The sequence below is a fragment of the Zea mays genome, chromosome 8 (genome assembly GCF_902167145.1).
Source record: "Zea mays cultivar B73 chromosome 8, Zm-B73-REFERENCE-NAM-5.0, whole genome shotgun sequence".
Lineage (NCBI taxonomy): Eukaryota > Viridiplantae > Streptophyta > Magnoliopsida > Poales > Poaceae > Zea > Zea mays.
Window position 1 is genome coordinate 81,693,566 of NC_050103.1, and position 17,278 is coordinate 81,710,843.

The following is a 17,278-nucleotide window of genomic DNA, read 5'->3' on the forward strand; positions in this document are numbered from 1 at the left end:
GAAATGTATGAGATGAGTTAATGTGTTTAACTTCTTTTCATTCTCTGTGTAATCAATTATATACTGTTGAATGATCTATTCGATTAAAACCTAACCTTTATCTTCAAAACATTTATTCCGAAGGGATAACCGTTTGAGTATGAAGGTTGACTATCTTTTTAACACTGTGTTGCCTTGTTTTCAAATGTGTATAGCAATTGAGAACAAGTTACCAACATCAAGAACCAAGATATTTCCCTAAAACAGTTTCTAGAGCAGCATGACCCCTATAACCTTTTCTATTTTCCACTGTTGAAACATGCTTATACTCAATACATGCAACTCTAGTCAATCTTATCTAACTTCACTCAACAAGGTAATGATAGAGATGCCTAGACTTACATAAGGGGCTCCACACAATTCTCCTCAAGAAAGTTCTATTCAATGTTATAGGTTCAATGGCAAATCATCTAACAATAAGATGGCTTTGGAGCACATCATGTCAGTTAAAACACAAAGTCTTTTGTTGGCTCCTCATCCATGACCGGTTGAATATGAGAAAGCTCCTAAGATGGAAGAATCTAGCCTTTCATTCATATGACTATGAACTTTCCTACACATAGAGGAATCAGTTAATCAAATATTTTTAGATGCAACTGTGAGATGTTGCTGGAGACAATTAGGAATAACCTATCCACTCCACATTACATGGTTGCAGGCAATTGCAAAGGTCAAAGACTCCCTACATGTCCCCTATGCAATTGTCACACCCGGATTTAAGGGGTAAACCCGGGTGCGTCTCATATGTGCGCCAAAGAAGAACAACACATATAATGACCAAGTGTTTAGAGATAAATGTCATAAACATTATTACAAAGCGGAAGTGTCTTAAAAATAAATGATAACAAATAAAGCAAGCTAATATTATTTCCTTGATGTCATTAAGTCAACTGGGAGACGCCGCCTAAACTTCATCAAACTCCACATAGTAGTCCTCCTCCTGGGCTACCTGCTCTTCACCTATGGAGGGGGGTTATATATTGCAAGGGTGAGCTCACAAAAGTTCATCGCTTTACAAGTGTGGGGAATAATATGCATGAGCTTGCCAAAAGTGGGGGTAAAAGTCACCTAGAGGGGGTGAATATACGAAACCTGAAAATTAAAAACTTTGAACACGCACTATGCCCGGGGTTAGCGTTAGAAATAATTCAGAGTGCGGAAGATAGTTCTCCTTGCTAGGAGTTGCTCAATCAATGCGGATAACTTTGGGAGCCAACTCAAATCAATATGAGCAAGGGAACTTTTAGAGAGAGGAAAGAGGGGAAACAAATCAAGTGAAGATCAACACAAATGAACATGGTGATTTCTTTACCGAGGTTTGGTTCCAAAGAACCTAGTCCCCGTTGAGGAGGCTACAAAGGCCGGGTCTATTCCAACCCTTTCCCTCTCTCAATCGGTCACACAGACTAGTCGAGTGCTTCTCTTTAATCACTTGGGTCACTAAGACCCTGCAAGGATCACCACACACTTAGGCTAGCTTTACAAAGCACTTAGAAGAATTAGAAAGAGAAAGAGAAAGCAATCCAAGCAACAAGAACAACAAAAGAAACACTAAACACCCTCTCTCAAGTCACTAAGTAATTGAGTTGATTTTGAGGCTTGGAGAGGATTTGATCTTTTGATTGTGTCTTGGAGTGTATGCTTTTGCTCTTGTATTGAATGTGGAGTTCAAAAAACTTGGATGACTTGAATGGAGGTGGTTGGGGGTATTTATAGCCTCCAACCACTTCCTAGCCGTTGGCTGACTTTGCTATCGACGGGCACACCGGACAGTCCGGTGGTGCACCAGACATGGCACTGTTCTGTCCGGTGCGTGTCACATCAGCTGCCCATTAGGGTTTGGAGCAGTTGAACTTTGAAGTCATTTGTCCTCTTGCGGCATCGAACAGTCTGGTGCATTCTGGCTTTGCAGTTCTGACTCCTGACTTGTGCACTGTTCACTGTTCATCTGACATCGCAGTCGACCGTTGGGCGCAGTTGACCGTTGCTCCGTTGGCTCACCGTTCATGTCTGGTGCACACCGGACAGTCCGGTGAATTATAGCGGAGTGACTCTAGGAAAAACTCGAGAGCGGCCAGTTCATGGGTGCCTTGGCCTAGGCACCGGACAATGTCCGGTGCGCCACTGGTAGCACCAATGCTTGTCTTTACTCCAAACTTTGTTGAGTTCCCCAACTCCATTTCTTTGTCAGTTTATGTTGAACTTTGTGCACCTAAGATAAATGACAACTAGGCAAACTAGTTAGTCCACGTGGTTTGTGATGGACGTCAAACACCAAAATCGATTATAGGAAATGATTAAGCTAATTTCCCTTTCAGGGGGCTCATGTGAAGTGTAAGGCTGATCAACAAATAATGGTTAAAGCTGAGCATTGCTTTTAATAAGTTGGTCAAATTTTATGAGCAATTATTAAATGTAAGTATATACCAACCCAAAGTAATAATAGATCAAAATTAATAATAAAACCACAATGCGATGCACATGACAAAATTGAGTTTAATTCCATAAGTTAATCATGCGAGAGTCCTGAGCTACTCATGACCGCGAGCACGGCTAGTATACCAGTTTTACACTCTGCAGAGGTTGTACCCTTTACCCACAAGTCATGCTACCCATTTTCCAAGGGGTCTAGAAGTCTCATTCATCTCTATCGAGAAGATGAGGCAGGGTAACACTATGAGGCCTTTACAAAGTTCCACTAGCTTCATAAAACCCGCTACGGTTTTTTAGGAGAGCGATATAGGAATCCCCCGTCTGAAAAGCCATCGCAGCATGCTCAACCCGAGAACCTCCCTATACCAACAACTCTAAAAGTCGTCTAGAGGGGGTTGAATATGCGAAACCTGAAATTTATAAACTTTGAACACGCACTTCACCTAGGGTTAGGTTTAGAAATAAAAAATAGTTAATTCAGAGTGCAGAAGATAATTCTTCTTGCTATGAGTTGCTCAATCCATGCGGATAACTTTGGGAGCAAACTCAAAACAATGTGAGCAAGAGAACTTTTAGAGAGAGAGGAGAGGGGAGAAACAAATCGAATAGTGAAGATCAACACAAGTGGACACGGTGATTTGTTTCCCGAGATTCGGTTCCAAAGAACCTACTCCCTGTTGAGGAGGCCACAAAGGCCGGGTCTATTTCAACCCTTTTCCTCTCTCAATCGGTCACCTAGACCGGTCGAGTGCTTCTTCTTAATCACTTTGGTCACAAAGACCCCGCAAGGATCACCACATAATTAGGTGTCTCTTGCTTGCTTTACAAATCTCTTGGAAAGTTTAGAAGGTAAAGAAGAAAGCAACCAAGCAACAAGAGCAACAAAAGAAACACAAATCACCCTCTCTCAAGTCACTAAACACTTTTGGTCACATGACTTGATTTTGGAACTTGGAGAGGATTGAAGGCTTTGAATGTGTCTTTAGAGTGTATTCTTTGCTCTTGTATTGAATGAAGAGAGTGGGATGCTTGGATGGCTTGAATGGTGGTGGTTGGGGGTATTTATAGCCCCAACCACTATTCTAGTCGTTAGCTGAATTCTCTGTTGATGGGCACACCGGACAGTACGGTGGTGCACCGGACAAAGCACTATTCATTGTTCGGTGCGTGCCACGTCAGCCGATCGTTGGGGTTTGGAGCTGTTGACCGTTGAATACTTCTGTCCTTTTAGTGCACCGGACAGTCCGGTGCGACCTGTCGTCGCGGACTGTCTTCTAACTTCTGACGCTGCAGACTGCGGGCGCCGTCCCACAGTCGACCGTTGGTGGAGTCGACCATTGCTCTGAGGGCTCACCGGACAGTCTGGTGGCACACCGGACAGTCCAATGATTTTTAGCGGACGAGCTCCGAGAAACCCCGAGAGCGGCCAGATCGCGGAGTGCTCCAGCTAGGGCACCGGACAGTCCGGTGCACCACTGACTGCAGCAAGTCGGTTTGCTCCAAATTTGTAGAATTGCCCCAAAGTTATTTTCTTTGTATGTGTATGTGAACTTTATGCACCTAAGAAAAATAACAACTAGGCAAACTAGTTAGTCCATAAGGTTTGTGATGGACGTCAAACACCAAAATCGTTTATAGAAAATATTTAGTTAATTTCTCTTTCAAACTCCCCTAACTCCCGTGCCCCTTTCGGGTAAGGTAGACCTCCACTATCTTTCCTAATTAATCAGCTAAGGGCGTCCCATTCCACCCTTGTGGTAACACGGTTATCTCAAGTTAAGCTTCATGTTCCAATTAACACAATAGTCTTATCATGAACAGTAAAGAATTCAATAACAGTAAAGACATGATCATGAATGATATATATCTTAACACCCAAAACCACATAGAGCAATAACAGATACTATCCAAAAGTTCAGTGGTAAACAAGTCATAAAGATGACCAAACTAGAGTGACCTATTGGGCCCCATCAAAATTAAACCTACACATGCCAAAGTGATTATAAAGAAAATTATTGAGTGAAGGAAATTGGTCAAGGGCACAACTTTCCTTCAATGAGCTCCTACTCAGAGTTTTCCACCTCTGAGTACCAGGGTCCTCGGTCACTTGCTCGTCTATTCGCAGCAATACAAACAAACATGGTATAGGAGAAATTAACATCACACCAAACAGAAGAACATAATGCATGATAATGATCTATGCATCGCATCGAGATCCTAGGTTTAAGAATCAGTAATTCAGAGTTACGGTTATAAAGTTATGATTTTCTAAAGGTTTTGGTGTTTAATATAAAACAAATGAAGTACATGATTTTAACCATAGGTTTCATAGTAATATAAGGTTACTAGATGATAAACAATATTAACATGAGTTTAATGCACTTGGAATGGATCAATTTGGAGTTAAAATGGATTAATTATGAATTTTCAATATTCTAGAATTATTTCTATATTAGAAATTATTTTCTGTATTAATTTTGAATACCTCTTATGACTTGGACTGCGGACATAAATACCAATGGGTTTCAGGGTTCAAATCATAAAAACACAAGACCTATCTATGGTGTTTCTACTCTAGGCGTGGACTGCAGGTTAATAACTAAATTAGGTAGGGACTCTTCTGTAAAACAAGCAACGCGAAGGGGTATGCATGAATCACAGCCGTCCGATCTAACTCCTGCGCACCAGATTAGAACGGTACTGATTATGAGCCTGCATTCTCTCTTAATCGTCAGATCCGAGATCCATGATCCATGGCTCACGATCTACTGTCTCTCTCTCTCAGTCGTGCGATCGTCGCCCTAGGATAACCATCCAACGGTCGCCGATCATCTTCTTCCCATGCCAGCTCCTTCCCAGCCGGCGGCGCTCGTTAGCCGTGCCGGCGCCATTACCAATCGGCATAAGCCCGTGCTCCAGCGACCACCACAGTCTAAATACCGATGCTATCGTCTGCGAAGCTCGTAGCGGCCATGATAGGGGGGAGACTTACCAACGCAGAGGCAAGGACGAGGCCGGCGAAGACGACTTGAAGGTTCACCACGCGACGAGAGCTCCATGAAGGATCGCCACCGAGACCCCCCCCCCCCCCCCCAATACGTCCGTCGTCGCTCCAAATGGTTTCGTAGCACCCGAAGACTTCCCCCAACGGCCTCCCGAACCAAGCACAATGCAGGTGCGGTGACGGCGGTGACCGCGGGCTCTCTCTCTCTCTCCTCTCGGTCCCTCAACACTATGGTGGCGATTTCTACCGCGTGGGCTTGGAAGTAGTCACAAATGGAGGGGGAAGAACGAAGCGCACAAATGAGGAGCTAGGGATCCCCGGGAGACGAGCAGGGGAAAAGCGCGGAGGTAGTTGTAACCACTAACCACCTCCCCCACGGAATCCGTGCGATTGTTGGGTGCCCGCAGTAGGGAAGGAAAAGCCCCTGGCGACATGGGCCCACCCGCTAGCCGGATAACGCGTGCGCAGCGCGAAGGAAGACCAGGCAGTGGGCCCCGCCTGGAAGTGGCGCCGTGATGGAGTCGGCGCGGTGTGTGCTACCGAGCCATGGGGCCCACACGGCAGGAGAAGCGGCTTCTGGCTGGGCTGGCAGGATTGGGGAAGGATTATGGGTCGAGAGGGGTGGTGAGTTGGGCCAGCAACGAGTTGCCTCGGCCCATGCATCCATTCCTCCTTTTTTTTCTTTTGTTTTAATTTCCATTTAATTTTCAGATATCTATCCATTAAATTCAAATTCCAACTTTTTGTCCCAGATTCTAATTTCAATGTGCACAACCAAACCACCATCAGGAATGCAACTTTATTTGATCTTAATTTACTTATTTAGCATTTATTAAAAGTACACGCCATGCCTCAATAATAGAACACAACTTCAAATAAACCCTAAGATTATTCCTCAATTAATAAAAGGACTAATTAACTTCCTTAATGCCCTTTTTAGGGTCTACAGCAATGGAGATTATTATCCTCATGATATGGTCCATCCGGAAGCAACGAAATAATTAGTTCTTTGAAGGAGGAGCACCATCAATTATGTCCTATCACACAATATAACTCCGCTTCTTCATATGGCAAAGAAAAATATTTGAAGGAACTTTTTTATCTGCTTCTTCATAGGGCAAAGAAAAAAATATTTCCCCACAGTGGAACTATGGAGAGATCAATTCTTGTAACATCTTTGTAACCCTCTTTCTGTACATTCTTCCTTACCTGTCCTTTGTAACACTATAAGGGCTAGTTTGAGAATTTAAAAACCGGAGATGATTGGAGCGACTAAATTGAATAAGGGCTTGTTCGGTTAGGGGTGCATTGAGAGAGATTGAAGGGGATTGAATCCACTTCTATACAAATTTAAATAGGAGGAGATTTAATCCCCTCCAATCCTCATTATACCCCTCCAAACCGAACAAGCCCTAGGAGGAATCCCTACCAATTTTGTGGTTCACAAACTAACCCTAAATAACTTTTCTCCTTCTTAATATATCTTAACTAGTAGGGTATTCTCTCCCCTCACGTTTCATAAAAAATAAAGCCACCTGATAATTTGGGGGGACTTTATGTCCTCGAACATGCGTAGTTGATGAAGGTAATGCAACAGCTTGGTATATATATCTCTTCTGTACACACGCTTGTCTAAGCTTTCCGAGATGAAGTTTAAAGGAGGTTTCATAAACCCATAATAGAATCTTTAAAGTGAAAATTCCTAATATTTTTGCATTAGGTGCGTAAAAAAATAGAAAATAAAAGTTTGAATGATTACCAGAGATTGGATGCCTACCTATTTTATTAATGTGCTAATTTACTTCTATTAGTGATTGCTGTAAAATTGGCCAGAACTACTCATTGTCCATCCAATAACTTTAAACTTGAAAACCTTAAACTTGGGAGTATCAGTATTGATCTTGAAGAGTAATCCGTTCCTTCCTTTGAAATGGTAAGAACATCGAAGTCTGGATAGTGAAGGTTCCAGGAAACAGGACAAATCGCTCAAGGAGAGACCAAGCGTATTTATTTCCTAGGGAGCAATTCTCCTAGAGCTAAATTACTTAGGACAAAGTTAAACCTAAGCATTTCCTGATGATTGCCACCAGGTTTATTGCGATCCGAAGGCCTTCTAATGAGACCAAAATCCCCACCAAGAGATAATCGTGATTACCATCCATTTGGAAAGATTTAAACTAATTCAGTCTTATTATAGCACGAAGTTAGGATAGCAGTTAAATACAACGATAATACCATACCAAAATCATTTTCCACCAGAAAATCAAGGTTGTTTAGTGAAAAAAACTAACCATCCAATACTTATTACCCACGGGAAAAAAACTCGATTTGCTTAGTGAAAAGCAAAATATCTTGTACCAGAAGTTACAAAATAGCAAAGATTAGCCACCCCATCTCATTTTTCATCTAACAAAATGGAGGTGCACGCTGTTAGTGACGACAGTTCTTCTTGTGTTGCAGATCCAGAGCCTTGCCATCTTATTCTTCCCAGGCCATCAACCAGATATATGTATCTGCAGTTCAAGAGTACACCTACCTTATATTGACAAGAAAAACTACTTTTAGTATTTATGAAATGACCAAAGAGAAAGTATTGTTACCCAGTGAGAAGGTTTATAATTTGAAGCTTCTTCCGGAAGTCATAATGGTCCCCGAAAGCATACACAACATGTCTCCGTGGATTGTTAGATTTCCTCATCGCCTTCAGAAATGCTCGCCTCATAGGACTCAATGATAATACCCAAGAATCTATAAATGAGACCTGGAACATAACATATATTTTCTTTCAAATCTCTGCTTGGAATAGTGTCACATTTTTTCCCTCTCAACACTACCCAAAATCCCAAATGTTAAAAATACCTCACTAGCTAAAGTTTAACCACAGATGCATTTTCCTTTCCATCACATGGTATAGAATAACAGCTGAGTAATTGTACTAATCCTGATATGGAATAAACATAGATAGAACCAAACCTGAGCATATATCGACAATCAAAGAAATTCAAATTGAATCACATAAACGGCAATTATATGAACTATTAACATTAAAGCATCTTAGCCATTATCAATGATGTGAAAAGGCAAAAAAAATGGATAATGAATGGTACGGTTACAGGGTAACATCAGTGCCGTCCAATATTTTCTTTCCTTTACTCTCAAAAAATTGTCCATGGCACTTGATCCAACATCAACCCAGTAATCATTAAGAAATGGCAAATAGCACGTTGCATCCAACACCAAACCAGTAATCATTAAGAAACTGTCAAGTGTCAACGGCACTTTGGATCCAAAACCAAGCCAGTAATCATTAAGTACAATAACACCAATACCTCATAAACATGCATGTTCTTGGCAGCACCGAAAGCATCCAGGTAAGGTAAACTCCATGACTCTGCCATTTTCTGTTGAGGACCAGTTAACCATTGAATCATTAAGATCAATATAGCATATTAGCTTCACTGCATACAAAATGCAATGTAAAGTGACAGATGTAAATAAAATATGAAAATTCGTATTAGTAATAGCTTTTGGAACAAAATCATTAATTAAGAAGCAAAAAAATCAAAATATGTAGGGCTTGTACAGTTAGGAGTGGATTGAAGGGGATTAAATCTCTTGCTAGCCAAAATTAAATAGAAAGAGCTTAAATCCCCCTCAATCCTCACGCAACCAAAAAAGCCTGCAAGGAACCCAAATCTAGAGTTTGGTACACCAAAAATGTGCCATTAAAAAAAGTGAAAACCAAAAAGCTAGTAAGAGAATGTAATATATATATATATATATATATATATATATATATATATATATATATATATATATATATATATATATATATATATATATATATATATATATATATATATATATATATATGAGTGATACGGGATTGCCTCCTTGGCGTCTTGAGAGGGGAGTGGAGGAGAAGAGCGGAATGGGGCAGAGAGCAAGGGGTAGGAGGGAAGAGGAGGACTGCTCCTATCGACCAGGGTGACCGAGGAAGCAGCCCCTGTGTAGGGTGACCAAAAAAGTGTCCATAACAATGAGCATCTTCAATCCTAAACTTCCTAGTTAACAGCCATTTAGGGGGATCTAACAAGTATGAACACATTTTCTAGTACACTGCCAAAATTTGGACAGTAAATCCGCAAACAATGGGGTTGTTTGTTTCAGATTAAAATCAGATTCAGGCCATCAAAATCGGCTTCTTGCAGCCAAACGCTTCGCTTCTCAGCCCGCTTGAGAAACGCTTTGGTGAAAATCGTCCAATTCAACATGAACACAGAATCCGCCGAACCGTCTCGATGGGAGGAATCCGTCACTTCCTAGGTCCTAAACCCTATAGACCCCTTCATCTTTCTCCACACGTCAGCACCATGATATTCAGATTCTCCCCACGACCAGATTCTCCATAAATCCAGATTCTCAGAAAAGCTCGCTAGAAAAAAGCCGAATCAAACAGGCCCAATATGCACTGATGGGTAATATCCTACACTGAATTGTTTGTTGTCATGGCAGTTGCCGCAGGATGTCAAGTCTTGCCTAGAAAATGGACTAGGAACAACATAATGTTTGTTTGTGTTTAATGTATTGTTAGGGTAGTTGGTGGAAATTGGTTTTATGAGACACAGAAGGTACCATGAAGACCACCTAATCAATTTTTATATATTGGATTGCATGCACCAACCAATCCATCCGAAAAGCTTTAAGACAATAGGGAGAGGTAGGGAATTCACTTATATTTCAACACCAGTGGCGGAGGGCCCAATGTAGCAAGGTCTGGCAGCTGCCATACCTACAGCTGACCCCAAAAAAATTAACAGATACGAATTTGGCCCACTATCAAGCCCAGGCGTCCAGGTACAGCACGGCAGCATATGCTCCAAAGTCCAAATCACAGGTACCTCGCGTAGCCAACGCCCGGCCCACAAACATGAAACTGAGCTGCTTTGCCTATTGATTGACCTAGAAACTGTGCTGGGTGCCTGCGTCGTCGCCGGCCGCCGCCACCTTGCGTAGTCGCGTCCTCGCCCGTGGGCCTTGGCCCTGCTCGCTGCGACCGTCGTCGGCTCGCCGCGGACATCTGCAGCTCTATGACTCTATCCCACACAGGACGTCTGCAGCTCTGCCACCGCCAGGAGTCCAGGACCTGCTCGGTGCTCGCTGCCGCAATGTCGCCGTTGCCCAGGCGTCTCTTTCTCCATTCGATTCCGATTTGAAGAAATGGTTGGAAATAGAAAGGGAAAAGCAATGACATCCCAAAAAGGTACCGCTATATACTCTCTGCAATTCGATTCCGATTCAGTATTGATTTGAAGAAATGATTTACTGATCTCTGATTTTAATGGAACATTCAACATTGACAGATTTAAAGAGCTATTTTAGCACCGTAGTTCAAGTAGACAACCAAGCACGCATAGCAGTGGAATTGCAGCAGTTGAACAAGTTGAGGAAGTGCAAGATAATGTTGATTGTGTTGTTGTGCCAACCGAAGCAGTTCAAGAGGAAGTTTCTCAACAAGAGAAAGGTATAACCGAGTTCAACACAGATCATATCATCTCTGATCCAGGACTTCACATTCCAATTGATCATTTTGCCCCTAATATTAGAGATGAAATTAGAAGAGCTTTAATAGTTAAAGGTCCTTTTCAACCAATGGATCATAAGTTTCCTACCTCAAATGATAAAATGAGTTTTCAAAAAATGGTTTAGGCAATACAGTTGGTTGGAATATAGTTTGGAGAAGGATAAAGCTTATTACTTTTATTGCTATCTTTTTAGACACAGTCGAGTGGAAGAGAAATTTGGCCATGATGCCTTTACAAAAGTCAGGTTCTCACAATGGAAAAATGGTTATTTAGCACTCCCTAAACATGTTGGTGGACCTAGTAGCATTCATAATACTGCAGCAACATCATTTCATTATTTTCATAACCAAAGAGCAAGTGTAAGAAATAAGGTTTCAACTTATAGCAAAGATGCAATGGTCAAATATGAAACTCGAGTGGAAGCTTCCTTGAGTGTTGTGGCTTATCTTGCTTTACAAGGTGAACCATTTCGGGGGCATGATGAAACTTCTACTTCCTTGAATAAGGGAATTTTTTTTAGAATTGCTTGATTGGTACAAACAGAGGAATGAAGAAGTGAAATGTGCTTTTGATGAGTTGTGTCCAAAAAATGCCAAAATGACTTCTGGAACGATTCAGAAAGACCTTGAAAAATCTTGTGCACAAGCAATCACAGAGGTAATAAAGGAAGAAATGGGGGTTGTCTATTCTCTATTCTTGTTGATGAATCGCGTGATATATCAGTCAAAGAACAAATGGCCATAGTGGTTAGATTTGTTGACAAAAAAGGGGAAGTCCATGTGGGATTCGGTAATAGAAGTCCTATAAATTATGAATCAAGATGAGCGCAATCCATCTAGGGTAGGAGGTTTGGTGCAAACAATGGAATCTTTTAGCTTTGTATTTATCATGAAGATGATGTTGCAAATCCTTCGGATTACAAATGAGCTCTCACTCATATTGCAAAGAAAGGATCAAAATGTTGTTCAAGCTATGTCTTTGATTATTGATGTCGGCACACGCTTGAATAATTTGAGAGCTGAAGATTGGGAGCCATTATTTGAAGAAACCAAAGCATTCTGCCTTGCAAAAGATATCCAAGTACCAAATATGAGTGATGAAGTACCATGGTTTGGTCGATCAATAAGAGGTGGGAGAAACAATATCACTCAAGATCACTATTTTCGTATTGATATCTTCTATGCTGCAATAGATGCTATTATCACAGAGTTTGTTTGATCATCGCTTTAATGAGCGGTCCTCGGAGTTACTTGTTTGTTTTTCTTGTCTTGACCATAGAGATTCATTCTCTAAGTTTGATGTTGATAAGCTTGTTCGTATTGTGGATATCTATCATGACGACTTCTCTTTTGACGACCGCAAGACGATAAAAGATCAACTTCAAACTTTCATCATTCATGTACCAAGGCTTGAAGACTTTAAAGTTTGTTATGATCTTGCAAGTCTTTCAGAAACAATGGTTAGACTCGAGAGGCACACTGTTTTTCCATTGGTTTATCGTCTCATTGAGTTGGCATTGTTATTGCTGATGGCAACCGCAACAGTTGAAAGAGGTTTCTCAGCTATGAAGATTAACAAAACTGAATTGTGCAACAAGATGACCGATGGGTGGTTAAACGATTTGATGGTATGCTATATTGAAAGAGAAATATTCAAAGGGATTGATCTTCAAAAAATTAAAAAGGCATTTCAAAAAAAGAAGGAAAGACAAATGCAATTCCCTAAGTCTCCTAGACATAACTAGAGGTATATTGTATATCACTTGTTTTAAACTCTTTGTGTAAATATATAATTTTATTAACTGATTTTATTATGTTGACATGTTTTTATTGCTATGTTGTAATCATCTATACGTGGACAGGCTTTTATTGCTATGTTGTAATCGCTGACATTCGTTGAGGTATTTATCCTACATGTGCATTGCCGTCAGTTTTTGCTACCTTCTCCGCCACACCACAAATTGGTGGCGTCCTCCGCCACTGTTCAACACTTTCCCTCACGTGGAGGCTCCCTCAAGTCTCAAACATGGAATAGGAGCATGCATCAATTATTTAATTTAATTGCACTAACTAGAATTCAAACTCAAGACCTCTATCTTTGAAACCATATTAAGTTGCATGGACCTGCACCAGTTCCAAAAGCTTAACCTAATGAGGGAGAGATGCACAATTCACTTATATTCCAACACTTCCCTTCACGTGGAGGCCCTGATTGTTGTAGGTGTGACCGGGCCGAAGTTTGTTGTGGATCAAACGGAAGGGGAGGCCGAGGTCCACACATCTGTATGGAACCAACCAAAGGGTGGAGAATGGAGATAGGAGGGTCAGGGTACATTCGCCTTAGGTTGGCTACCTATCCACTAGGGATGGCAATTTGACCCATGGATTCAAATATCCGTCGAATATCCGACCCAACGGAGCCGGACATGGGTATATTTCTTTGACACGTGGGTTAGACCCTTATCCGATCCGAATTTGGGTGGGCATAGATTAAGATATAACCTCCCACCCACAGGTTACTCGTCGGATATCCAAAATCGGCCAATAGTTTATCTTTTCGCCTAGCTCATATTACACAACAAAAGAGCAAACCCTAACTCCGTAAGCCGACGCCTAACGCTTCAAATTCCCCATTGCTGGCTGCCCCTTCCAGCCTTGTTGGCTTCCTGCGCTGCGTCCCATGCTCCCTTCCAAGTCCCACAAACCGCAGGCAGCCACCCCTTCTAGGTTCTATACCCTGCGCTTGGCCGCAGCCCGCACATCGTAGGCCGCCCCTTTCTGCGCCCATGGTCGCCCTTTTTCTGCATGTGCCTCAATCTTGAGCCAGCCGCTCCCAGCTCCTTAGTCCATGTCGTCGTCGCCCCTTCGCGCTTCCAGTTCGGCGCCGGTGAGCCTCCCCGCCACTTCCCTAGCAGCCCCCAGCTCCCACCCCTTTCTAGTCTGGCGCCCCTTTCATGTTGACATGTTGAGAATATTACTTGTTAAAAGACATGTGTATTTGTATAATTCTTTTATTATGTTTTTGACTGTGCATAATGGTGAATTCGGAAGAAATTTGATTAATTATGTTATTGAATTGTTGAAAAATGATACTCTCTATCATATCCAATCTAGTCGTAGATATTGGTTGCAACCGCGGATATGGTCATGGGCAGATATGTGCAATATCCGATCCAACTTTGATATGTTGCCATCCCTACTGTCCACTGGAGCTGCCTTGGCTGCCACTGGAGGCCCTCTTGCCACGGTGCTTGCCATGCCTATTGTTGGAGGGAACGCCCCCAGAGGCTGCAGAGCCAGAGGACGATTGGGGCTGATCTTGGCGAGGCTAAGAATTAGGAGAGGGGCACTGGACACCTGCAACAAGGGGGCGTTGTGTGCCTGATTGTCTGTAGCCACCAAAGTCGTAAGAGGGGTTGACACCGAGTGCGCCTGGGTGAGTTACTCCAGTAGCATATCATTTTGGGCCTCCAAGGAGGGGAAGGGACACCCATGCAGAAGATTTAGGTTGATGGAGGCGAACATGTCATTAGGACCGCAAACCAGGTTGAGGGTGATGGTACGGTTAGGGACATGTTTGCCAAGACCATCAAGGGCATCAACCATGCCCTAGCGGCATTTGCAGTAGTCGGTGATGGAGAGGTCTAGTTGGGCGAAGTTTCGAAACTGAGCATCAAGGTGAAGAGCACGTGCCTCCCTGTTCCCAAGTAACCGCGACTCCATGGCAAGCCAAGCCAAGCAGGTTGTATAGAGAGAACGAAACGTTTGGATGGTTTCAGCTAGCTCGAGAGAGATGACACCATAAATCTAGGACTTGACCATGCCATGTGAGCCCAAGGCATCAACCCAAGCACGACCTAAGGCATCAGGCCAGGCTAGCCCGACACTAAACTATTACGGGCCATGCCGAATTTGGGTCGTGCTTTGTTTACGTGTTTCGGTCTGGCCCACGAAGCCCAGCCCAAATGTACATGTATTATCATGGAGGCACGATGTAGAGACACCTAGAAACCAGAAAGGTAGGGAGAAACCTGGACGATATCATGTTGAGTTGCATGCACTTCAACTAGCAATTCACTTATATTCTAACACTATACAATCCTATTAATATGTAATTGTATGCAGTAACATAAAAGGTATTGAGTTGTGGTGCTAGATTTCTGCAGAAATAATGCAAAACCAAACAATTGGAGTCCAATTTGTCATAGCAGAAATCTACTATCTAGCCAAGAAAAGCTGGGTAGTCCCTCATACCAGCGAGCTTGCGCGGAAGGAAAGGCACACCAATGAAGCACCAGGAATCTTATGGTCTCCAGCCTCACCATCATCAGCTTGCAGAGTTGGTGCAACAAGAGGCAGATGCAGTGCCCCTCCATCAGGGGAATCCACATCAAGATCAGGAAACTTCACAGCATCTACCTCTGGGATGATGACCTTACTCGCTGTCGCAATCTGAACCATTTTTTGCGAGTGTGATTACTGGTTACTCAAACCGATCAAAAACTAGTAAATTTGTGTTACATAGTACATACTATATATAGGTGATATACCTTGCCAGCGTTCTCGCGGATCTCGGCAAAGTCTTGGAAGTAGCCTCTACTCAGTTCATCGGTACTGCACTAGACCAATCAGAACCAAAACATCACACCATACAATGCTGCAGCGCAGCAGCAGTAACCAGTAATGGCTAGTAAACGAGGTTGAAGGAGAGGAGACTTACAGCCTGGCCTTATCCTTCTCGATGGCCTCCTTGTTCCCCGTCTGATCACTCCAGCAACACACACACACACACAAAAGTCACTCATTTCACTCTCAACCATCTCCATTTCTACGGTTCAACAATCTTCTAAAATTAACTGCAGTTGCGGAGGAAACGAGGAGGAACGGAGACGAAGCAGCTACCTTGCGGAAATCCAGGAAGGCGCGAGCAAACGTGGCGCGCGCTAGCGGAGGGAAATAGTCCCTATGGACGCCAGCTCTGGCGCCGGCGAGGCGGAGCAGCGCCCGCGCCGCGTCGCGCGCCCTCACCATCATCGCCGCCACCCGCCCGCCGATCCACTCGCGCTAGGATTCGGAAGCCGCGAGAGAGCGAGACTGGTCAGCGGGCTGACAGCTGCGGTAGTGACTAGTGACAATATGGGCCGGAGCCAGATGTGTACTTTTGTGCACCGTCTAACAGGCCGGTTCAAATCACACCATTTCAGTTATACAAGTCTAGCACGGTTCAACCTAATTATAGACCTAGATCAGAACGGTCTAATATATATGTTGTACCTGAGCCTCGAGTCAAGGTTATGGGCCAGTCTAGTATAGCTCATTTAACAAAGGCTCATCGAAGCCTATTAAACATAGACTCATTATTTAACTAACACCCGTCAAAGTCCATAGGACCAACACAACTTGGAAAATTTAAAACTTCAATAGGCATTCGAGAACCAATACCTACATGGGATAGTGAATAGTAATAATGATCATTATATATGTATTCTGTATGGCAACTAAACACTAAACAGATAACTGAATATTATTTGTGAGCTACTTGTACTCTTTTTTATTTCTGGCCAAAGGTTTTAATGTGGCAGCCACAAAACATCTTAGTTTTATTTTGGTCATATATATTGTTGGGGGCCTTCGTCTTTCGAAGGACCTCAGAAACACGCTTAATCATTTGTTTTCAGCATATTATTAAGTATTGCAGGAGCTTCGTCACCAGAAAAGATTCGATATAGATCGATGGAAGTACAACGAAGCAAGCTTCGTCATGATGAAGCAGAAAGGAGACGTAAGAAGGTGTTATTCAAGCTGTTAAGTGCAAATGACAGTACTGTCCTCATGGCATTTGTAAACCTTGTATGTATTTTTTGAGGGTATGAATGCAATTGAAAGGATCACGATGCCCAAGAGGGGGGGTGAATTGGGCTTTTCTAAAAATCAACACTAATTAAAACCTAAGCAAGAGCTAAACAAGAGCCCAACTTCACCCCAACAACTAGCACTAAGAAAATAATACTAGAAACGTAACAAGGCTAAAACAATGCTTCAAATACTTGCTAAACAAATACACAAAGTAAATAGCTTGAATTAAGTGCGGAATGTAAAGCAAAGTTTAGAAGACTCCTCTAATTTTTTTCCGAGGTATCGAAGAGTCGGCACTCTCCACTAGTCCTCGTTGGAGCACCCGCGCAAGGGTATCGCTCCCCCTTGGTCCTCGCAAGAAC

At 42.7% G+C, this 17,278-nt stretch overlaps 1 protein-coding gene and 1 long non-coding RNA gene across 2 annotated transcripts; both read right to left on the bottom strand.

Annotated features, from left to right (window-relative positions):
• Window positions 1-577: 577 nt before the first annotated feature.
• On the bottom strand, window positions 578-5,850 carry LOC103635456 (uncharacterized). The gene is made up of 2 exons (XR_557385.3): window positions 5,465-5,850; window positions 578-999 (listed from the first exon to the last, which is right to left on the bottom strand). It is a non-coding gene; the product is annotated as an uncharacterized lncRNA (long non-coding RNA).
• Window positions 5,851-7,640: 1,790 nt separating this feature from the next.
• LOC100282465 (ATP10 protein) lies at window positions 7,641-16,190 on the bottom strand. Its single transcript, NM_001155375.2, has 7 exons — window positions 15,963-16,190; window positions 15,781-15,821; window positions 15,611-15,674; window positions 15,315-15,512; window positions 8,806-8,877; window positions 8,077-8,237; window positions 7,641-7,989 (listed from the first exon to the last, which is right to left on the bottom strand). Exons 1-7 carry the CDS (start codon window positions 16,092-16,094, stop codon window positions 7,872-7,874), a joined length of 786 nt encoding a protein of 261 aa, NP_001148847.1. The 5' UTR covers window positions 16,095-16,190; the 3' UTR covers window positions 7,641-7,871.
• Between the last annotated feature and the right edge of the window lie 1,088 nt (window positions 16,191-17,278).